The 24,765-nt window shown below is 50.5% G+C and overlaps 1 protein-coding gene across 1 annotated transcript; it reads right to left on the reverse strand.

The window, feature by feature from the left end:
• Positions 1–1,848: 1,848 nt before the first annotated feature.
• LOC125537369 (transcription factor PCF6) lies at positions 1,849–9,993 on the reverse strand. Its single transcript, XM_048700675.2, has 2 exons — positions 8,274–9,993; positions 1,849–2,190 (listed from the first exon to the last, which is right to left on the reverse strand). The coding sequence occupies exon 1, from the start codon at positions 9,954–9,956 to the stop codon at positions 8,304–8,306; it is 1,653 nt and encodes a 550-aa protein (XP_048556632.1). The 5' UTR covers positions 9,957–9,993; the 3' UTR covers positions 1,849–2,190; positions 8,274–8,303.
• Positions 9,994–24,765: the final 14,772 nt, after the last annotated feature.

A 24,765-nucleotide genomic window follows, 5' to 3' on the forward strand; every position in this document is an offset into this window, starting at 1 on the left:
TGGACCAGAATATGGGTTACCAGCTTCTGAATCGAACCTGAACCTCTCCTGGGCAGACGCAGGTCCCTCAACAGACATCTGATGTGCTCCATGATCAATCTCTCCTCTGCTTCCCTTTCTGAATCCGACTGCGTTCCTGGCGCACTCATGGTGGGAGTGGTAAGCAGAGAAGGGGAGAAACACACTATCCATACCTCCAGGCCGCTTCTGCTCGCAAACCTTATCCATCGTTGCCATGCCCAGCCAAAATTGCTTTCCCCACTCGTGACACTCAGGTCCAAGAGAGTCACTGTTGCAGATCTGGTCAATTTTCAGTCTGTTGCCGGAGTAGGGGAGAGGTACGGCCAAGGGTCGACCTCCTCCGAGTCCGATGGCGGTGCCGATGGTAGCTTCCCTTCTATGCATTCCCACCTTGCGCGCCTCTGTGGATCTGCACTCTTGGCCTTTGCGCGCCTCTGTGGATCTGCACTCTTGGCCTCTGCCCTCGCCCAATTGACGAAATCCTTCGGAGGGGCTGACGGATGCGGCATCCTCCTCTTCTCCTCTCTGCTGCCCTCGAAGTAGATCCTCCTTGCCAGGTTGAGAAGCTCCTGATCCGTGATGTCGCCATAGGTCTCGATCCCCCACGACGCCCATACCTTCATCTCCGGATCTGGCTCCGCCTCCGCCTTCTGATGCAGCCGCCTCCACTCCCGAACACATAGGAGGTAGGTGGTGCGTCGTCCCGGATCCGCATGGCTCTCTCCGTCCATCTCCGCTCCCTTGTCGCCCGCAGCGTCGCCGGCGACATCGACCCAATCGGGCGCAGCATCTCCGGGAAGGCCCGGTACACAAAGGGGGGAGGCAGGTACGGCACCGTCGAGCCCGGACGGGGCGGCGAGCAGGTGGATCTGGAGCTGCGTGGCATGGGGGGCGTGGTGCGGGGTGCGGGGATTCGCCGTTGCGAGCAGATCGGCGGCGGGATGTGGTAGGTGGGGTGGTGTCGCGGTTGTAGTCGCGAGAGAGAGCATAGGTTGTAGTACAATAAATATATGCACTAAGCTTTCAATCTTCCTTTTCTTGCTTGTTTACTGTGATAAGATAGAAATAAATTACCTTCAGAACATTTGTTTTGCCCAAAGTATGGACAAGCCTGAAGCTGCAGCCTGCTCAATGGTTAAAAGCTGATGTCTTGACCGTCTCTCCAGCTTCTGCATGCAGTGGAGGGATAGACTTCACATTTTTGGTGTCCTGCTCAATGGTTAAAAGTTGATGTCTTGACCGTCTCTCCAGCTTCTGCACGCAGTGGAGGGATAGACTTCACATTTTTGGTGTTGTCAGCAACGCACACTATATTAGATTTTTTGCAGGCATGCTAGAAGGCAGGTTCAGTTGAAATGCATACCTGCTTTTATCATCAGTCTGCCACAGCAAACAAACAACACCCAAATAAAATATACTGTTCACTCAAGATTCAGACTTTCTTTCCCAGACACTTGACACGTTTTTTTACCCAGTTTGCATAAACATAAAACATCACATTTGCTTAAAAACAAGATAGAAATGCTCCTCAATAGTATCTCAGGCATGAGCAACAACGCAATGCCGTAGAGGAAAACCAAGAGTAAGAATTTGTCTTGTTCAGAACTTGCGTCTGCATTTTCACAAGCTACTCAAATGGTAACCATATTTGAAGCTGAAATTAACATAACAGAAGCCTGCAGCAGTGCAGCAACACAGTGTTGACCAAGTTCAGTTAGTGCACACTTGCTGCAGATACATCACTGAGCAATACAAATAAAACACTGCAAAAAAGGTACATTTTACACCTCTTCAGCGAACCATATTCAGCACAAGGTAGAGAGAGGGTCACACAACATACATAGTTCATCTTATAGATTGGATCAATGAGTTCAGTCACACAGCACACAACGGAGAACAAGAAAAATTGACGGGGGATAACTCATCCCAACAATGTCAAAAGAGCTGCCGATTCAGGGCGGCGTACGTGCATCAGTTGACAAAGTTCTAGAGTGCAAAGCATGGCAAGGGCAATCCAGCAAGCTTTTGCTCAGGAACCCTCACCTCCACAAACAAGATTAATACAACAACATGGAGTAAAAAGAAAGCAAACGATCATCTGAGTAACGATGATGAGGTTCTTCGATGACCATGGTAGATGTCCAAATGATGATTGGCCGTCTTCACTTCCTGTCAAACAATTATGATATCAATCAGATAAAGGAGAAAGCTACTTACAAATCTACAGTAGAGATGCTACACAATGTAAGCTCAAAAGAACACAAATTATGTAATGAAAAGATCAAGACTTGCACCTATCATCATCACAACTGTGGACATACGTTGTGCTACATATTTTCAGATCTTTCACTCAAATAGTTTGCAGTACTAACAGGCATACAAAGGCTGACCTATGATATTTCAGTCTATATGACTTTTACTTTAGCAGAACACTCATTTGGTCAATCTTGGTAGAAGAGCACCAAAACAATTTCAGGAGCATCAATTAAGAAAAGCAATGGCAGCACAGTTAGGCATTTATATTGGTGAGTAAAACATACTCCCTCTGTCCCAAAATGTAATATCATTTTTGACACTATCTATCATAGTGTCAAAACTAGTCTTACATTTTGGGACGGAGGGAGTATCTTCTTTGGATTATTCTACCAGGACAGAAGATAAAACTTCACCTGTCAGGTCCATTTTCAGCATAATGCCAATATATACTTCAAAACAGCATTGGACTACCATATTGTCTAATATGTTATGGGAGCCCAGAGGAACGTGGTGAACAACAGCTTTAAAGATCTTGGGGACAACAGATTCTAGTTCCAGCAAGTACACCGCGTTAACCCACCCACTATGCATATCTTATGTACAAATGGGACCTAAGTTGTAGTTAACTAAGCTAAGAAAATGAGCAACCTTTAAGCTGATTACCCCTAGTTTCTTGATAAGCCTAATTTCAAGGCAAGATAAACAAGTCCTTAGGTAAGATCATTTTAAATGCTCAGAATGTTTCCAGGTGGAGGAGAGCTTTTCTAGAAATAAGGAAGGGGAAAACAAATTCAATCAGATCTAAAGGTCTACTCCCTCCGTCCGGGTTTATTAGGCCCCCTCTTATTTTGTGCTAAAGTTTGACCTATAAGTTTAATTAATGAAATGTAAACTATATGTCACAAAAATTATACGATGGGAAAGCTCTTTCAAATACAAATCCAATGGTGTACTTTTTGTAACATATAATTTATATTTTGTTAGTCATATAGATGGTCAAAGTCTGGCTCAAAATACAAGGGGGGCCAATAAACCCGGACGGAGGTAGTAGCTTCCATTAGAATTTTATACAGCATCAATAAAGGCGAACATTAAATATCAGGGCTCTGCTATAAAATGACTAACTCGACCTTTTGTGATAGCATGATTAATTTGCAGTGGCATTTATCACATTTGCATGTATATCACAGCAGTACATCACGCATATGTGAAACATGGTACTTGATGCAGAACTGGAGGAAAAAAGCAAGTTACGAGAAACTTCTATAACAACGAAATAATCTTGACAGTTTACAATGATATCCTCTACTATATCGCATTATGAATCTGATAGCAGATTCTAACAATGCCAAGCTGCAACTATGAAGGTAAAGGAACATTGAGAACAATTTTCAGTAAACTCAGTCTCCCACTGGTCTAAGTATGTCATTTGTCAAAACATAACTAAACAAATCTAGATGCAACTGTAAGTTCCAAATGATATGTACAAGTACAACCATGCCACCCAGCCAGCGGAAATGCTTATCTCCACCAACTTGTATCTCCACCCCATATTATCTCCTTTCCCACTACCAAAAGTTTAAGAATTAAAAAATCATGGTTCTTTGAAATGCTATAAGACGTACAAGAAAAATGTGCTAAATTGTTATGATTCATGTCCTACACATAATAACAAATTGTGCATGTTTGAATGGCATATTATTCACACCAATTTGATTGTGTTCTACAGAACACATACGGCCATATTCTTAGCACCAAACTTTGTAAGTGTACATCTTATAGCATTGTAAACATCCGTGTCAATATTGAACACAACTTACTATAGCGCCCGGCCCAGATCGCATCTTGCACCTCCGTGTCGCACCCCAGGGCGACACCGGGGGCGGAAGCCTCGCGCTGCTAGAAGTCCTCCCCTCCCTGATTCCCTTCGCCGCCGGCCCTCGCCGTGGTGGCGGCGGACCCAGCTACCGAAGGTGGCTGGGATTGCTGGTGCGTTGGAGGCCTTCGCAGGAGCTGCTGGGCGGCGGTGGTGGTAGTCTACGCGCGGCGGCCAGGACGGCGCCCTTGCGTCGGGGTGGCAGCGGAGATCCCCTGTGGCGACGATCTGGCGGTAGAGGCGACTGGATTTGGGGTATCCTTCGAATCCCTAGGTCATGGTCTCATCGCTGCCCTTCGGTTGCCGCCAGGGGATCGAGGCGCTGGTTGCCGTGGCTCTTCTGGCCATGGGCTGGCGTGATCCGGAGCGGCGAGCGACGCGTCCGCGCAAGCGGCCGCGGCTTCCTTCTCCTCCGCTGTTCTGACCGGCGGCGTGGGGCCCTGCTGGTTTTGCTTGGATAAAGGAGGTGGTCCTATGGGTCTTCTAGCGCCAAGATGGTGTTCTGCTTGATGCCGGCCCTCACTGATCTAGCCTATTGATGAGTTCCGGAAGGCTCCACCGGAGATCTTCATTGGGTGTCTAGCGCTTGTAGATTGCTGGATCGGATGGGATTTGGTCGTGTGCGCCCCTATTTCAGCCCGTGTGGCTTCAGGAGGGCGTGACGCGAAGCTTCGTTGACTGTTGACATTATGGGACATGTCGGTATTTCGATTTTCATGGTGAAGACAGTGGCGGAGAACGTCATGGTGGCAGAGGTCTGAGGCCTAGTAATGGCGGATCGAGCCTTCGAGGCAATGAGGACTTGTTTGGTGGTTCGTGACTCATAGCAGCGGCATCGGCAAGTGGGGCGGCGGCACAAGAGGAGTACAGAGTCTTAGCTTTCAGGGTGGGCAAATTTTAACATGGTCCCTCTTACCTTCTTTTTTTACATGTGAGGTAAGAAGGTAAGAGTCAATCAAGCCATTCATTGATGAGATCAACGGCTAAGATCTATTTTATACTCTTACCTCTCATGTGAAAAGAGGGGGTAAGAGGGACCATGTTAAAACTGCTCTTCAGGGTGAAAACCCAAGGTCTGGCCTTAATTGGTTGTGCCTGGCAGTGGCCTTGTTGAAGACATTGTTTTGAGAGCGCGGATTTTCTTCAGGGTGAAAACCAAAGATCTATGATCGGGCGACAACGGCGCTTGTGCACCATTTCCTTCTTGGAGGCGTCGCTTTTGGAGAATTTGGACTTCGGGTGTTGTCTTGGCGGTGGTTCGTGTTGTGGTTACAAGAAATTGATCACTCTAGAGGGATCTTTCTTTCTTCTTCTTCTTTTTGTTTTTGGGCTGTGTGCCTCCGTAATGTCGTCAGGACATTGCGTTGGGTGTAATTGGTATCTCCGCGATATTAATATATGCCCCTTTTCAAAAAAAGGAAAGAGGGTATAGGAAGGAGATACAAGTGGGTGGAAAAAATTCACTTTACCCAGCCTGGTGTTACTTTCAACGACTGTAGAGGCACTTCTTGTTCTCAAATGAGAACATGCACTGCCCCGCTAGCCATGCAAAAGATTACTATGAACATGTTGGTTGCTGTTCAGTATGTTATTTATGTACAAATCTGAGGTAAAATGCAAAAGGCTAACAGGCACTACCATGCTAGCCATGCAAAAGATTGCTATGGACATATTTGTTACCGTTCACTATGCTATTTATGTACATATATGAGCTAAAATGCAAAAGGCTATTGATGGCAAATGAATGGAGTAAACAACTAAGTTATGCTAGCTCACTTAAGAGGTTTTCAAAAGCGCTTAGGACCTAATCACTCATATCTCTGGATTTATTTATCATACTAAAGAGTTTTAGCACAAGTATGATACATTTCACAAAGCAATAGGCTGAAGAGTTATGATGGCTTATTCAACAGATAAAAGGACTGATTACATACATAATACTATGTAAACAAGGCACTGCAAAAATGAGGTAAGACTCCATGAATCATGTGACACAAATATAAACGGTGTGAATGATGTTCTATTATGTCAAAATGTGGTTTTGTCATAATTAGTGTAATTTTAAGTACTCCAGGATTAGCACTTGGAGATTCACAGTGAACCTTTCGAAGAGTAATCATGTTTTGACCGCATGTTCATATCAATAATTGACTTTTTGTAGTTAGTACTGTCTTGAAAAGCTAGAGTTTGAGAAGATTATGCTGTATGGTTTGTCCTTCGACAAGATAAATTTCTTATTGACTGGTCTATGTATACCACACACTGAGATAATTTTGAGCGAATACCTAAAAGTTAGACCTAGCAACAAGACCAAGAAACTACTCCCGCTGTTCACAAACATATGATGTTTTGGATATTTCAATATAGACTATATACGGACTCATGAGTGAACAAACACACTAAAACGTGTCTATATACATCCGATTCAGAAAAAAGTTAGAATATCTTACATTTGTAAACAGAGGGAGTATCTCTTATTTACCACAGATCAGGAAATGCATAATGTAGTTTGCCTCCTTTCTATGGTTCTTTTCAATGCACAGAAACTCTAACCATCCACCACTAGCAGTCTAGCACAATGGCTTAACAACACATAGACTGGTCTACCATTATGGCCCGTCTCTAACATTGCAATACTCAACCAACAGAAGGCTATGAACACTGAATGAAACTCTTATACAAAAATAACTCCCAAAAAAAAATACCTTACTTGGATACTAAGAACATCTACAATCGGAACCCCCCCCCCCCCCCCCCCCCTAAACGCCCGGGCGGACAACCCGGACACCGCCCGGGCCAAATTTAGGCACTCAACCGGACCCCTCAAACGCAGCCCAAACGTCCGGCACCCCTCATATCCAGCCCACATGTGGGACGGAATACAGGGAGGTCCTGACGTGGCGGCCACGTAGGATCCGGCCCACCCCCACCCAACTAAAACTCCAACTGGACCAAACCCTAGGCACTAGACACTTCCACTCTCCTCACAGTCCCTCGTCCGCTTCACTTCCCCGTCCTCTTCCCTTCCCTCGCCGGAATTTGGCTGGATCCGGCAGCGGCTCCTCATTTGCCGACGACCCTGTGGATTGGGACGCCCACGGAGTCGTACGAGGAGCTCACAATCCGTGTGGCCCCCGATCTATGAACTATGCTATGTTGATTTGGGGGTTCTGATATGAGGGGGGCAGCTGCGGACGCAGACAAATGAGGGATGATTGGGTCTCCAAGTTCTTGACAAAAAGAAATATAGTTATACTCTTCAAGTTAAGTTTCAAAGCATTTCAGTTAAGAGTAAATGAGAAGTTGAATGAAATATTGCAGTTTCACTTTAAGATGTACAAACCCAGTTTTAAGGAAAATATCAGTCATGATATGCACATGAATTCACTTTAGTTACGGTTGAATACTCAGCTCTGCTGAAGACATTTCAATGTCTTCTGAATAAGAAGAAAAAAACATCTACAAAGAAATTCTGGACTGTGCCTCTACTTACACCTAAACAATTAATAAACCTAGTAAAAGCCCTTCAGGAAATGCTTTTAGACTACATGACAAATCTTTTATCCATTCTGTATTTCCTGTTAGTGCATTTGTGCATTTGTTCATATAGCTGACCCCCTTCCTGTTAGTGCATTTGTGCATTTGTTAGTGCATTTTATCCATTCTGTATTTCCTGTTAGTGCATTTGTTCATATAGCTGACCCCCTTCATGCAATACTAGAACAACGTAGCCTGGGCTTACTACAATTTAAGGCATTAAAAATACAATGCCGGGTAACCAGAAACCGTGCGATTGGCCTGTCCCCTGTGACATAATGGTTGGGGGGAACAGAACACCAAAACAGATCCCTCTCCGGTGAGTAGTGAATTGACACCTGTTGGAAAGTTCAGCCTAATGCTCCCTCCCCCTAAAGCTTTGACACTCGTCAATTGCACAAGAACAGGCCGAGTGTTTTACGGGATTTAGGGGCGCAAGGCCACCTCGAGAACCACCAAAAGGGTGAGATAATCATAACAAATTAGCCAATGGGCAAGCATCCCACCCTTAAACAAAGGCCTAAAAACACAAGCAGCCAAAAAGCAAAGGAAGCGTATGCATTTGGAAGAGTTCATCACCTACCAGCATCCAAAAGAAGCGCACAGCCATTGATCAGTTCTTGCCCTTCTCCTTCATGTCGGAGTGCCGGAACCCCTCCCAGAGCTGCAATGCGGCCGCCGCGCCGAAGTGGCTCTCCGCTGTGGTGGGGGAGGCCACCGCGACGGCTGGGCTGAACAAGAAGGGTATGTGCGGAGCATCCAGTGGAGTAGACAGCCTCTGGAGCTGCTGCTGGTGGTGGTGGTGGCCGGAGAGGTGCGGCTGCGAATTGGACTGAAGGGTCCCCCTAGTGTTGTTGACACCCACAAGACCCGAGCACATGGAGAAGTTGAGACTGTAGTCTACTGCCGGAGCCGACGCTGGCGCCGCATGGACGGGCATGTAGTGGTCTTGCGAGAAGGAGAAGTGCGGCATGTCCGTCTGCGAATCGCCGCCGCCGGCTGATAAGCTGAAGTGCTGCGCCGGGGACATGGCGACGGGCGCAATGTTGCCCAGGTGCGGGGCCGGGGAGGCGAAGGTGTGCAGCATCCCGTGCCCGGATTTCCTTGGCTGGGAGAAGCCGAGGTAGTCCGCGGTGGCAGACGCGGTCATCTGCTGCCACGAGTTGTGCTGCTTGTGGTGAGCAACAGCTGGGGTGGCGGCCGCCAATCCAGTGAGCAGCTCGGTGAAGGAAGCCGCCTGCGCCGAGGGGGCGCGGCGGCGCACGGCGGCGGTGACCGAGTCGTCCTTGTCCTTCACAGAGGCGCTACGGTCGCGCGCGCGCTCCCTGGCCTTGACGCGGCTGTCGGAGCGAGAGAGCGAGAGGACGGAGCCCTTGCTGGTCTCGGACGTGCTGCTGCAGCCCGATCTGGTGAGCTGCTGCTGCTGGAGCTGCGAGCCGTCGGCCTCCGCGTGAAGAGCAGAAGACTGTTTGTTGGCTGAGGCTGAGGCCGGGTGGTTGGGGAAGGCGGCGGCGTCGAGCTCGGGGAGCTTGTCGATTGCGGCGGCGGCGGCCTTGATGAGCCACTCGACGGCCTTGCTGGGCTGGTCGTAGCCAAGGCGATCCTGCAGGTCGTAGAACTGGATGGCGGTGGCGACGGAGAGGCGGACGCGGCGGTCGCGGATGCCCTTGGCCGTGTAGACCTTGCTGTGGCGGTCCTTGCCGCCGGAGCCGCGCGAGACGCGGTAGATCCGCGAGGAGGGGTGCTGCTGGTGCGGCGGCCACGGCACGAGCGCCAGCCGCTTGGCATCCCCGTGGTCCTGCTCCTGGTCGTGGTCCTGGTCCTCGGGGCGGCCCCGCTTGCCGAGCTCCACGGCTGCGGCGGCGACGCTGAGCTCCATCCGGATGTGAATTGGTCCGCCGGCAAGCCGCCGCCAGTGTCTCTCATGCCCTACCCAGAGCGCATTGGTGGCGAAATTAAGCCAGGCAGGCCGCCGCGGGGAGGCGGGGAGTGGGAGGCGAGCGCGTGGGATGGGGGGCACAGATCTGCGCGCGATCCCGTGTGCGCCCTGGGGCGATGGGAGTGGAGTGGAGGGAGCACGGCGCGGCGAGGGAGGGAGGGAGAGAGGGGAGGTGGAGTGTGAGTAGGACGAGAGGAGACGATGGAGGGAGGGAGGGAGGGAAAGGTCTCCCGATTTTATGAGAGAGGAGGAGGAGGAGGGAGGTGTGCGGAACGAGGCGGTAGGGGCGTACCATTCTATCGGCCACACCAGTAGCGAGTAGCCCATCACTCTCTCGCGCCGCGCCGCAGCGTCATCGGCTAGGCTAGTCGGCCGCCGCCGTAGTACCAGCAACAGCCTAGCAAGCAGCAGCGGGAGCGCGTCGCATCGTATCGGCACATACTACTCCTACGTACTCCCTCCGTCGGTCAATCCATGTCCGATGGCAACTGGCTCGCTCGCTGTCAGACGTTCATCACGGCGACGACGGGAGCCCTCCAACCGGTCCAAGGTCTCTCTCTCTCCGTTCCGTGCCGGCATCAGTGGAACAAACAAACGTTAGCCGTATCCTGGAAATGCCCATGACGTCTCTGTCGCGACCTCCTCCCTTGAAGATTTTTTTTGAGAGTACGTAAAGGCGTACCTTATCTTTATAGAAAAAAAAAAGTTGTATAAGACTTCGCGGTTAGACGAAGAAGCCTACCATGAAAACATTTACTCCTAAAAAAACACAAAAGCCCACTCTCTCACGAAAGGATCTAACCCCTCAACTCCTAGGCCCGCCTTCTTCCAAAGCTTGATCTCGTCATGTATGAGATGAACAAGGTTGGTCTCCGAGCGGACTTGATCATTGCGGTTGAACACCCGAGCGTTCCTCTGCTTCCATAAGTGCCACGCGGTCAGGATGACAAGCGAATCAAAACCTCTCTTGAGCTTTCCATGGAAGAACTTCCGCACCTTGTCCCACCACACCATGAAAGTATCCTCGGAGCTTGGAATTTGGACGTTGATTTGAAGCAGCCGGAAACAGCCATTCCAAACTTGTCTCGCGTAGACGCATCCAGCGAGGATATGGTCTGTTGTGTCCTCCTCTTGGTAGCATGTGTAACATGCAGAAGCCGTATCTTGGAGACCATGCCTCGCACGTCGGTCCGAAGTCCATAACCGATACTGAGAGGCAAGCCATGCAAAGATTTTGCATTTGAGGGGCGCCCAACTTCTCCATATGCATTGGGCAGCGGCAAACCGAGTCATGCCCTGGCAAAGCATACTATAAGTGGATTTAGTGCTATAGGAACCCGAGGCACTCCAGGGCCAGTAGAAAGCATCATCGTCCGAAGCATTCCTTTGGATCGTCGCCAAGGCATGCTGCAAGTGTATGAGCTGCAGGTGGGCCGTGAAGGATAGCTCGCCCGTGATATCATTGACCCAGGAGTCCTCGAAAAGCGCATCCCGGACTGTTCTTTTTCTCTTCGTGAGCTTGTCCACCATGCCGGTGATCAAAGGGGCGATATCTTTTGCCGCAAACCCGTGAATCCATCTGTCCGTCCAGAAGAAGATCTTGCTGCCCTCTCCAACCTCGATGTGGACCAGACTGTCGAACACCGCTTTGGCTTCTTTGTCCACCATGAGATGTAGCCCTTGCCAAGGCCTTGAGGAATCTGTCCTCCTGAGCCACTCCCAGCGAACGCGCATGGCCAGGCCTTGAGTCCTCAGGTTCTTGACTCCCAGCCCACCGTACGGCTTAGGCCTACAGATGGTATGCCACGCAACCAAGCATTGTACGCCATTGATCTCCTCTTTCCCAGCCCAGAAAAAAGCACGCATCCACTTGTCCACTTCTTCGAGGACCCATTGGGGCGCTTTCATGACTAGCAAATGATGTATGGGGCGGGCTGCTATGACGCTGTTAACGAGCACTAGTCTCCCGGGTCTCTGAATCATGCCACGTTGCCAAGTTGGAAGGAAGCTTTTGACCTGATCAAGCATTGGCTGCCAATGCACTTTGGAGAGCTTGTGGATGCTGAGTTGCAACCCTAAGTATTTGCAAGGGAACTGCCCCATATGACAGTTTAACAGCTGCTGCACTCTGTCCTGATCCCCTTGCTGTCCCCGGATCAAAATTGTCGATGTTTTGCGATAGTTCACTCGAAGGCCAGAAGCGTGTCCAAAGAGGTATAAGACTTCTTTAATGCGAGTGAGATCCGGCTCCGTGGGGCGCACGAAAAGCGCGACATCATCAGCGAAAAGAGAGAGCCTCTGGCTTGCCAACACACCGTTGAAGGAGGACAAAACCCCCACTGCAGCAGCCTTGCAAACTAAGGCCGAGAGGACGTCCATCGCCATGACAAAGAGGAGCGGTGAGCTGGGGTCTCCTTGGCGCAGCCCACGAGCGTGATCAAACCTGACACCTTGATTCCCGTTGACAATGACTCTTGAAGACGCAGACTGCAGCAAGATCGCAACCCACTTTCTGAAGTTTTCTCCAAATCCCTTAGCTCTCAAAACTTCAAACAGGAACGGCCAAGAGATGGTGTCAAATGCCCGTGATATGTCAAGCTTCAGAAAGACGGTTGATGTTTTGCGGGCATGCATTTTTCTCGCCATTTGCTTCACTAGGAGGAAATTATCGTGTAAGCTTCTCCCACGGATGAAGGCGGACTGGTTCATGCTGACTAGTTCCGGAAGCATTTTCCTCATTCTGATGGCCATCATTTTGGAGAAGAATTTGCCAAAGCTATGAGGCAAGCTGATCGGGCGATAATCACCCACTTCCTCCGCGTCACTTCTCTTAGGAATGAGTACCATCAGAGCTCTGTTTAATTTCGCGAAGCCCCGACCATCTCCCACATACAGTTTCAGGAAGCCGGCCATGATATCGCCCTTGATGATGGGCCAGGCTTTTTGGTAAAAAGCACCGGTGAGTCCATCCGGCCCAGGAGCCCGATCCGGTGGCATCTCCTTAATCATCTTCCACACCTCATCTTCGATGAATATTTCCTCGAGCTCCTGCAGATCAGTAGTGTGCAAACCGAGGGCATCCAAATCAAGTGTGAATTCGCGCGCCTGATCTCTCCCCAAAAGCTCCATAAAGGAAGAAGTGAAAGCATCCGCTATACGGTCTTGATCGGTGTGTATCTCGTCTCCAACCTTGATTCACGGAATGAAGTTTTTGGTTCTCCGGCCGTTTGCAAAAGCTTGGAATAACTTCGTGTTGGCATCACCTTCCTTAACCCACCTCATTCTGGAACACTGACGTTCAATGGTCCGCTCAAGGGAAGCCATACCCAACAACGCCAGCTTGAGAGTACGACGCAGCCAGAGCTCCTGGTCGGTGAGAATGCGGTCTTCCCGGGCCCTGTCGAATCTGCAGATCACATAAGTTGCCACTGCCATGAGTAACTTGATGTTTCCAGTCGTTCTCTGTCCCCAAGACTGCAGGGACTCTGCAGCGTTTCTAAAGAGCGCGTCGAGACGCTTGAAAGGATCCACAATCATATCGCTACAGACCCATGCCTCTCTTATCGCATCCTCGCACCCTTCGAGCTTAAGCCAGTAATTCTCAAAGCGGAATCTCTTTTTAGGACAGAAAAGAGCTCCCGTGTTCAGGTGGAGTGGAGCATGATCAGATACGCCCGAGGATAACGCTTCCAAGAGACAGTCCGGATACTCCAAGTCCCAATCCACGGAAACCAGCACCCTATCAATCTTGGTTAGGGTAGGGACATCTCTCTCGTTCGACCAAGTGAATCTCCTCCCATGCATGTATACTTCTTTGAGCTCATTGTTGTCTATAAAGCTGCGGAACTTGTTTATCATGCTCCTGTTCAGGTTCGAGTTATTCTTCTCCGAGGCACGCAGAATCATGTTAAAATCGCCAAGAATCATCCACGGTCCAGGCCTGAGCGCTCGCGCTGCATGAAGCTCCTCCAGAAACGCAGTTTTCCTAGTGTTTCCTTGCGGTCCATAGACCGCGAAAATCCACCAGGATGCCCCATGTCTCGTAAGAACACGCCCCGAGATGAAATCAGTGTTCGCGTGGAACTGATCAATGTCAATGCAAGTCGAATCCCAAGCGATGAGAACTCCACCTCTCGTAACTGCCGCGGACAGAAAAGCAAAGCCATCGAAGGCCGGCCCGAGGCATTGCAACACAGTGTAACGGTCAATGACTTCCATCTTAGTTTCTTGCAGACAAATTACATTCACTTTCACGGTGGCAACAAACGCCCTAATTGCATCTCTCTTCGCTGGGTTGTTTAATCCTCTCACGTTCCAACATAGGATCGATGGGCTAAAATCCATGGAAGAATTCACAACCACTCCCTCTGGACATTGCTCAACGCTAATGTACTCCCAAGGCCGTCGAGCTTACCCCTCCAAGATCTCCACCAATTGGCATGGTCTTCCCAAAGAGTGAGGCAATGACTCGGATGTGCTACTCTCTGAGCAGCGAGTCGAACGGTCCTTTTAGATCCTCCACCATTTGCTCATCCACCTGCAGATCATGCGGCGCCAAGCCGAGCGCACGAAGCAGCACATTCTCAGCTGGGGTGGCTTTGACGAGGCTGCTCCCCCAGCCTTTTTCGTGGCTCTCATAGTGCGCCTCGGCGTGAACGGCTATGCGTCTGGTCGAAGCGTGGAGGCTTGCACCTCCTTAAGCAGGGGCGGGGCAAGCTTCTTGACGATGTTGACGCAAAACGCTTTGAGCTTGGAGTAAGCGATTGCTTCGGGAGGCGTCATTCCCTCCATGGCAGCGGCCTCATCCGTGGGGGGGGGGGGTCAGGACCCAGCACGGCACCATCGCACAATTAAGTCTGTGCAAGGCATGCACGCAGGCTCTTTGCACGTAGACTCCTCCATGTGAACAGGAGTTGCATGGCTCCTCTCGTCGATGATTGGCGCGGAATCTTCTCTCTGATCCTCGTCTCCCGCGTTGGTCTCGCAATCATTAGTAGTCACAGGCTGGCTCTCAGAATTGATTGGCGTGGACTCCTCTCTTTGAACCTCGTGCTCCGCGCTGGTCTCGCAATCATTGGCGTTCTCTGGCTGGCTGGGTTGGTTAGGTGCCAGATCCGAGGCAATCATGGCGTGGTCCGGAATCGCGGCCTCCCCACCAATCTGGTTTCCCCCATCAATAGGCACGTGGGCCGACACGACTAGACTTGTGGCCCCGGGAGACAGCGACGCAGTGTTGGGACCCGGCCCGCTTGGCGGGACCCCATCGACCACGTGCTCCCTAGAAGCTTTGTGGCAGCGCGTGGGGGAGGCGCGGGGGAGGGGTGGCCCCTCCGATCTCCTCAAGTTAGTTGGGCTGCGTGGCTGGGCCCCCACGATCTGCCCCCCCCCCCCCGCAGAATCCCAGAACGCGTCCCACCAGGCGTCCCAATCATTGCTGGCACGGGAGTAACCACCTCTTGATCTGAAATTCCCTCTATTGATCCTTCCGTTGGTCCAGCTGGCATCGTCAAGCAGTCAAAAGCGGGGTGCCGGACTGCGATTCTCTCCTTTACAGGTTGTAGCTGACCAGCTGATGCAATCCATGATCTCGGCTCCATGGGCGGCAGTGCCCAGGCCGCGGTCGCCGGCGAAGCAGCCGGGGACTCCCCCACACCACCGCGACTCCGAGAGGAACCGGCGGCGACACCACCGCGCTGATCCCTGGCGCCGAACTGCCAGTAGGGACGGAAGGCCGCGCCTCCCCCGCCATAGCGCTGCCGCCACCATCGGGGCTGGGGAGGCCACTCTGACCGCTGTCGGAGGACACCGACACCGTCCACGGTGGCTCCATGAACTCTCCAAAGTCCCTGATCTCCTCAATGTGAATCAACACCTTGTATTGCAGCATTGTGGGCTCGAACAATGGCGCCACCAAGCCTGGCTCAGGCACCGCCAACCAACGGAGCGTCGGAATGCTATCGTAGTTCGCCGTCCAAGCAGTGAGCCTGAAAGCGGAAAGATCTCTCCTTGAACTCGTGTCTGGCACGATAGTGTCCACCAGGCATGCCGAACCCAGCAGGTCCTCGGCGGTATCTCTCTCCCAAGCATGGGGCGGGATGCCTTCCAACACTAGCGACACTCTCTGGCTGAGGATGGAGTGGACGGCCTGCGCTTGCCTTGTCCACTGCCTGAAGAACAGCTTAACCCCACGGTGCTCTAGCGGCGGCCTCGAGCTCACTCTGTTCCTGATCTCAGCGGAGGCGAAGACGACAAGGAAATCCTCAGGCCGATAGCGATGAACTGAGACCCACTGTGACTGAATGTCAAGCTTTTCCTCCAGGGCTTGAAGCACGAACTCCGACTCGATGTCGTGGCGCGCTCCGGCCACATACGCCACCATGGCGAATCTCAACCTCTGCTCCAGATCCGCCATCGTCCGGCCCCGCCTGACCACACAGAGCTCCCCCATGGCAGGCTCCTCCTCCGGATCCACCCGCTGGGAACCCGACGGCGCGAGACGAGGACACCCCAGCGCGCGGTCCCTGCCGGGCGGCGAAAGGCGAGGCCACACCAGCGCGCAGTCCCTGTCGGAGCGGGGTGGCAGAGGCGGGGGGGTCTGGGATCTGACGAGCGAGGCCCTTTCTCTCAGCCCGAGTTGCTCACGACGCGCCACCTTGGCCAAAGCCTGCCGCCGTAGCTCATCCTGCGACGAGGGGTTGCGCGGCCGCTTGCACTCCCTGGAAGGATGTCCCTCTTGACCGCACCGAAAGCAAACCATGGGGTTGGTGCAGTCGTTCCTGAAGTGCCCCTCCTTGAGGCATCGGAAGCACTTGCCGTCCATATCCGGCGAGATCTCCCGCTGCGCAGGAGCCGGAACGGCATGAGAAGCGCCCTCTCTCTTCGCCTGCCTCCGGCGCCAAAGCTCGCGCCTTGAAGGTCTCGGCTGGACGAATGGCACCTCGGACGGGGGGCGCTCACCACCTCCCCGGACGCCGCTCCAGCGGAGGCCGCCGCGCCCGAGCTCTCCGAAAGCCCGAGGCCAGAGATCACCGGCCGCTCCGTGCTCCTAGGGAACGCCGACGAGACGGAGGCCGGACTGCCTGCCATGCTCCCCCAGAACCGCCGCACGAAGGGAGGAGAGGTGGCCGCCGGGGTCGGAGTGACCGTCGGCGGGAGGCGGTGGACGCCGGCGCCGGAGTGGCGCACGGCGGGCGGCGGGATGGGAGCGGAAGGGGGGAGCGGAAGAAACAAAGATTGAAGTTGTGCTCACAACGCTTCAAAGCGAACAGCCGTTCCCCTCCCTTGAAGATCAAATTTGATGTTTTAACCCTTTGGAAAGTTTATCCATATTTGATCCTAGTTGGAAAAAAATCTACCACTGGGGCTGATGGCGATAAGGTTGCAGTGTCTAACGGTAGATTCACGACAATCGCCGTCATCTCCTGCCTTATGGCTGACGTGTACTAAACTCCTACCGCCAGAGAGGACGGCGATAGGTAGGTAAAAGCTACCGCCACTATCGCTTGCAGTAGGGAGGCCACGCAAACCCCGTAAACCCCCCTGAACAATACTGTGCCATGGGAGGGGAGGAATTTTGCGGTAGGCAGTGCAAGCCAAGCGTCATGGCGGTAGGATGCACAAACCTACCGCCAACCTGCCTGGCGGTAGGTGGTTCGGATTCTCTAACTAAAGCTATTTTAAAATTTATGGTAGGGTGTGCAACTCTACCACCAGGGACTACGGCGGTAGGGTCTTGTCCCATTCAATGCTTGTTTCTTTTTTATGCAAAACTTGATCATTTCAATACCAAAAATTCCCCACACAGTAATATAGTTTACAAATCAAAATATTATGATATAACGCATCGATATAAATGATAGTTCAACACATCAAACATATCGAATAGGTCTACATGTCCAATATAGCAGATAGTGTAGCAAATCGACAATACCAAGTAGTTCGACATAGCCAACAAGTTCTCGTTCACAGCTCAACACAAATAGCAAATAGTTTAACTACTTCAACATAAAGCGAGTAGTTCGACATGACCATATCACTTGGTCTCCCCCCTCCTCTTCGCAGTACGCTCCTCATTTCTCTTCAAGCGGGTTTCATCCCCCTCCGAAAACTTTTTGACTAAAACTACTTGGAGGGATTGAGAGAGCTTATTTCTCTCGTCGTAGAGCCATCTCGATTAGCAAAAATGATGGAGAAACGAAGGAGATCGGAGGGGCCGTGGAGGGGATGGGAGAGGGCAACTGCTCTATATTCTTGCAGGCGCGGGCGCGGTAGGGGAGAAGATGGGGGCTTGGTTCGTGGGTGAGCCCCGCGAGACGGCCCCCGGTGCTTTATAAATGTTCAGCACCTACCGCCAAGGTCTTCGGTGGTAGGGTATAACAGTCTACCGCTAGGAGCCTCGGCGGTAGGTTTGAGTTTGACAGCAGGTCAGTGCCGTTTACTTGCACTGATGTGGATTAGATGCCTGCCGCCAGGGTCCGTAGTGGTAGGTAGTTGTACCTGACCGTCATCGACCCCGACGATAGAAAAAGGGGTCAGATCCTGATTTTTTTAAAGCAAGGTCAAATCAGGCTAAACTTTTTCAAAAGGGTCAAAACACCAAATTTGGCCTCCCTTTGACACCATCTCTGTCCAAAACCGTTTTCACCCTCCTCCCCAACGTATTTTTGTATACACAGAAAAAGTCTAATTTTGAATGTTATGAAACAAAATGGTTTCTAGTAATAAACTAATTTACACATGAAACACTATTTAGTATGAGAGTCCTTCCACTGTTAACTCGTATGTTCTGGATCGATTCGTTTCAGCCTTTCCGCGATGCTCTTTTAGTGGGAGCAGACGTTTCCGTTGACAACGGAGTCGTGTGTGGTGGCTTCATCAATGTTAGCTACGCACACAAGCCAGCATTCAGCACAGAGCCCACTCCATCCCAAAAGCCCGAACTGAAGTGAGGAAGGAATCTCTCCCTTATAAGTTGGTCATTGAAGGAAATATGCCCTAGAGGCAATAATAAAGTTGTTATTTATATTTCCTTATATCATGATAAATATTTATTATTCATGCTAGATTTGTATTAACCGGAAACTTAGTACATGTGTGAATACATAGACAAACAGAGTGTCACTAGTATGCCTCTACTTGACTAGCTCGTTAATCAGAGATGGTTAAGTTTCCTAGCCATGGACAATAGTTGTCATTTGATGAACGAGATCACATCATTAGAGAATGATGTGATTGACTTGACCCATCCATTAGCTTAGCACTATGATCGTTTAGTTTATTGCTATCGCTTTCTCCATAACTTATACATGTTCCTATGACTATGAGATTATGCAACTCCCGAATACCGGAGGAACACTTAGTGTGCTATCAAACATCACAACGTAACTGGGTGACTATAAAGGTGCTCTAAAGGTGTCTCCGATGGTGTTTGTTGGGTTGGCATAGATCGAGACTAGGATTTGTCACTCCGATTGTCGGAGAGGTATCTCTGGGCCCTCTCGGTAATGCACATCACTATAAGCCTTGCAAAGCAATGTGACTAATGAGTTAGTTACAGGATGATGCATTACGGAACGAGTAAAGAGACTTGCAGGTAATGAGATTGAACTAGGTATTGAGATACCGACGATCGAATCTCGGGCAAGTAACATACCGATGACAAAGGGAACAACGTATGTTGTTATGCGGTTTGACCAATAAAGATCTTCGTAGAATATGTAGGAACCAATATGAGCATCTAGGTTCCACTATTGGTTATTGACTGGAGATGAGTCTCGGTCATGTCTACATAGTTCTCGAACCCGTAGGGTCCGCACGCTTAACGTTCGATGACGATCGGTATTATGAGTTTATGTGTTTTGATGTACCGACGGTAGTTCAGAGTCCAGGATGTGATCACGGACATGACGAGGTGTCTCGAAATGGCCGAGACATAAAGATCGATATATTGGAAGGCTATGTTTGGACATCGAAATGATTCCGGATGAGTTCGGCCATTTACCGGAGTACCGGGGGGTTGCCAGAAGCCCCCGGGGAGTCAATGGGCCTTAGTGGGAGAGAGGAGGAGGCGACCAGGTGGAGGGCATGACCCCTCCCCCTCAAGCCCAATCCGAATTTGGTGGGGGGCCGGCCCCCCCTTTCCTTCCCTCTCTCTCCCTGTTCCTTCTTCTCCTACTCCTCTTAGGAAGGGGGGAAACCTACTCCTACTGGGAGTAGGACCCCCCCTTGGGCGCGCCATGAGAGGGCCGACCTTCCCCTCCTCCACTCCTTTATATACGGGGAAGGGGGCACCCCATAGACACACAAGTTGATTGTTTAGCCGTGTGCGGTGCCCCCTGTAACACCCTCGATGCAACTATATCTCCCACGTGTCGAGGCACGACTTAGAGGCATAATCGCATTGAAGGCATATGTCGCAAGTTAGGCAATCTTCACAACATCCGATGTAATATGATAATAAAAGGGGAGATAACATAGTTGGCTTACACTCTCCACGTCAATCAAGTACATAAATAACATTACATCATCCAAACACTCATGGCCCGACTACGGCGCCAAAATAAAAGATAACCCAACAAGCGACACGGTCCCGATCACCCCAACTGGGCACCACTACTGATCATCAGGAAAGGAAACATAGTAATGTTGAGAGTCTTTGTCGAACTCCCACTTGAGCTCAAACGCGTCTCCCGGAGCGGAATCATCGGGCCCTGCATCTGGTGTAATAGTAATCTGTGAGCCACAGGGACTCAACAATCTCGCACCCTCGTGATCAAGACTATTTAAGCTTATAGGTAAGGCAAGGTAAATATAGGTGGAGCTGCAGCAAGCGACTAGCAAAAATAAGGTGGCAATCTTATTCGCAAAAGAGAGCGAGAAGAGGAGGCAAAGCGCGAGCGAGAAACTAGAGAGCAACCTCCGCAAACATTACTCCAACACCGTGTCCGCTTCCCGGACTCCGCCGAGAAGAGGCCATCACGGTAACACACTCAGTAGATTCATTTTAATTAAGTTAAGGTTCAAGTTATCTACAACCGGACATTAACAAATTCCCATCTACCCATAACCGCGGGCACGGCTTTTAGAAGTTCAAATCCCTGCAGGGGAGTCCCAACTTAGCCCATGACAAGCTCTCACGGTCAACGAAGGAATAGACCTCCTCCCAAGACGTTCCGATCAGACTCGGTATCTCGGTTCTTCAAGACACTTCGACAGGTTAAAACAAGACCAGCAACACCACCCGAATGTGCCGAAAAATCCCGATAGGAGTTGCACATATCTTGTTCTCAGGGCACACTCAGATGAGCAAGACGTCGGGTAGGCCAGCCCAGAGTTGCCCCTGGTAGCCCCGGACATCGCTCGGTTGGACCAACACTCAGAGGAGCGCTGGCCCGGGGGGGGGGGCTAAAATAAGATGACCCTCAGGCTCCGGAAACCCAAGGGAAAAGAGGCTAGGTGACAAATGGTAAAACCAAGGTTGGGCATTGCTGGAAAAGCTTTAATCAAGGCGAACTATCAAGGGGTTCCCATTATAACCCAACCGCGTAAGGAACGCAAAATCCGGGAACATAACACCGATATGACGGAAAACTAGGGTGGCAAGAGTGGAACAAAACACTAGGCGAGAGGCCGAGCCTTCCACTCTTTACCAAGTATATAGATGCATTAATATAACATGGCAATATAATGATATCCCAACAAGTAAATAAAGGTTCCAACAAGGAACGACCTCCGATCTTCACCTGCAACTAGCAACGCTATAAGAGGGGCTGAGCAAAGCGGTAACATAGCCAATCAACGGTTTGCTAGGACATGGTGGGTTAGAGGTTTGACATGGCAATTTGGGAGGCTTGAAAGCAAGTGGTAGGCATCGTAGCATTGGCATAGCAAAAGAGCGAGCAATCTAGCATAGCAAAGATAGTAGTGATTTCGAGGGTATGATCATCTTGCCTGCAAAGTTGTCAGAGTTGACTGGATCCTCGAAAGCAAACTCAACGGGCTCCTCGTTAGCGAACTCGTCTCCCGGTTCTACCCAAACAAGACAAACAAGCAACAAGGACACAAATCATCCACGTGCAAGAACTCAAACAATATGATGCAATGATGATATGCTATGCGGGATGTGATGCGGGATGCAAATGCAAGATTTGACAAGGGATGCATGAACCTGGCCTCCACTTGGAAATCCAAGTGTGCCACTGGAAAGATGAGATGAAATCGCTTGAAAACGATATGAAGAACGCCGGAATCGGAGTTACGGTTTGGAAATGGCAAGCGATTCAAAAATGGCACCGGTCTGCGATTTACAGCAAGTAGCCATCTAAATGCAATGAGATGAACAAGCTACAGCACCCAAACATGGCATAAAAATACATGGCAGGGATGCATTCATGATGCTTAACAAAAGTCTAGCACTGAGCTACGGCCAATTCATCCATTAACAGGTTCAAACAAGCATGGAAAAAAATGCATATGGCAAACAGATTTCAGACTTAGTGAAATTAACACTTGTCTGGAATTTCAGATCAGGTAGCACTCTCCGGAGTAACAAAACTACATGCTACAGGACCTGAACATGGCAAAATAAAGCATGGCATGGAGCTACTCAAAGAGCTTAACAAAAGTCTCTTAGTGACCTTGAGCCAAAAGGGATCAGAAAATACAATTGCAAGCATGTGAACATGGCAAAAACATAATCAGTTTTCAGACTTAGTGAAAACTAGAGCATGCTGAAATATATCCCAAGTAGGCATGTTTACGAGCTCGATGCACTCACTACGGAGCAAGTCATGAAAAGCTAAGCATAAATCTATCAAGAACACACAAAATGCAAGCTAGAAATGGCAAGATCAATAGCATAGCATGCACGGATCAACTACAACATCATCGGCAAAATTGCAAACAAGTTGACAATCTGCCCAGATTCACAAAGTAGCAAAAGTAGAGCTCGATTGACTCAAGCTAGGGTGCTCCATAATTGCAAACAGAGACATGGATGGATAGAGCACTACAAGATTAACAAAACATCCTTACTGATCATCCTCAAAAGATGCACGGATCGCTAGGAACAACATGAACATATGGTCATATGAGATAAACAGCTCAAGGACTTAGTGGAATTGCTAAGTCCCTGAAAACAGAATTACCAAGTGCCTCACTTGGCAAGCTGGTGCTAGTCACCACACACATCACACAAATACATGGGTTGCACCTCTGGAAAGATGACAAAACCCTTAACAAAACATATGTAGAACTCATGGGCATATCATGCACACAATAATCATGGCAAAAATGACAAAAAGCTAAATGGAGTAGCAGATCTGACAATTATCTCAAGTAGCCCTCTTCTAACAGCATTTCGGGCATCAAGATGAACTCAAATGAAAATGATGCAATGGAATAAAATGATGTACTCTCTGAGATGAACATTTTGATATGCTATATGCCAAAAATGGAGTTACGGATGCAAAGTTACGGCATGATGAACATAGGCACTTGAAACTGGAAAAATCGGGGATTTAGTAGAATTTCGACCTCCGGATCTAGGGTTTGACCCGGGCACGCAAAACGAGGCGGCGGCGCTGCTCGCCGGAGATGACGAAGACGGCGGCGGCCGGGGTCGGAGTCAGCGGATCCGGTCGCTCCTCGACCGGATCTGGCTGCGGCGGCTGCGCGGCGGCGGGGACCCGCGGGGGCGCGGCGGCCCGGTGCGGCGCCGGCGAGATGGCGCGGCGGCGCGGCGAACTGCTCCGGCCGGCTCGGGCGGCGGCACAGAGGAAGCGGCGGAGGCGGGCGCGCAGGCGAGGACGCGGGCCGGGAGGGCCCCGCGTGGGCCTGCGGGCCGGCGGCGCGGTCGGCGATGTGGGCGCGGGCGCCGCGAATCACAAAGCACCACGTGGCGGTGGCGGCCTAATCGGACACGTCCGGCCATCCGGATTTTGTCCGGCGGCTGGAGGAGGAGGGGGACTAGGGTTTCGTCCGTGATTCGAATGGGGGAAGATATATATAGGCATAGAGGGAGCTAGGAGAGTCCAAATGAGGTGCGGTTTTCGGCCACGCGACCGTGATCGAACGATCTAGATGATGGAGAAGGCTTAGGTGGGTTTTGGGCCAACTTGGAGGGGTGTTGGGCTGCAACACACACGAGGCCTTCTCGGTCCCTCGGTTAACCGTTGGAGTATCAAACGAAGTCCAAATGATACGAAACTTGACAGGCGGTCTACTGGTAGTAAACCAAGGCCGCTTGGCAAGTCTCGGTCCAATCCGGAAATGTTTAATCCCCACACACAAAAGAAAGGTAGAATTGACCACCGGAGGAGAACGAAGCACCGGAATGCAAAACGGACAACGGGGAAAATGCTCGAATGCATGAGATGAACATGTATGCAAATGCAATACACATGATGACATGATATGAGATGCATGACAATGACAACAACACACGGAGACAAAGACCCAAACCCGAGAAAATAAAATAACTTAACGCCGGAAACGGCAAGAGTTAGAGTACAAATTGGGAAAGTTACATCCGGGGTGTTACACCCCCCTCCATAGAATTCCACCTCGGTCATATCGTTGTAGTGCTTAGGCAAAGCCTGCGTTGTTAACTTCATCATCACCGTCATCATGCCGTCGTGCTGACGAAACTCTCCCTTGGCCTCAACTGGATCAAGAGTACGAGGGACGTCACCGAGCTGAATGTGTGCAGATCGCGGAGGTGCCGTGTGTTCGGTACTTGATTGGTTGGATCGCAAAGACGTTCGACTACATCAACCGCGTTTCATAACGCTTCCGCTTTCGGTCTACAAGGGTACGTAGACATACTCTTTCCCCGTCGTTGCTATGCATCTCCTAGATAGATCTTGCGTGATTGTAGGATTTTTTTTTGAAATACTGTGTTCCCCAACAGTGGCATCAGAGCCAGGTCTATGCGTAGATGTTATATGCATGAGTAGAACACAAAGGAGTTGTGGGCGTGGGTATATACATATTGTTTGCCATCACTAGTTGATTTTGATTCAGCGGTATTGTTGGATGAAGCGGCTCAGACCGACATTACGCGTACGCTTACGCGAGACTAGTTCTACCGACGTGCTCCGCACATAGGTGGCTAGTGGGTGTCTATTTCTCCAACTTT

The sequence above is a fragment of the Triticum urartu genome, chromosome 2A (genome assembly GCF_056163025.1).
Source record: "Triticum urartu cultivar PI428250 chromosome 2A, HENAU_Tu73, whole genome shotgun sequence".
NCBI lineage: Eukaryota > Viridiplantae > Streptophyta > Magnoliopsida > Poales > Poaceae > Triticum > Triticum urartu.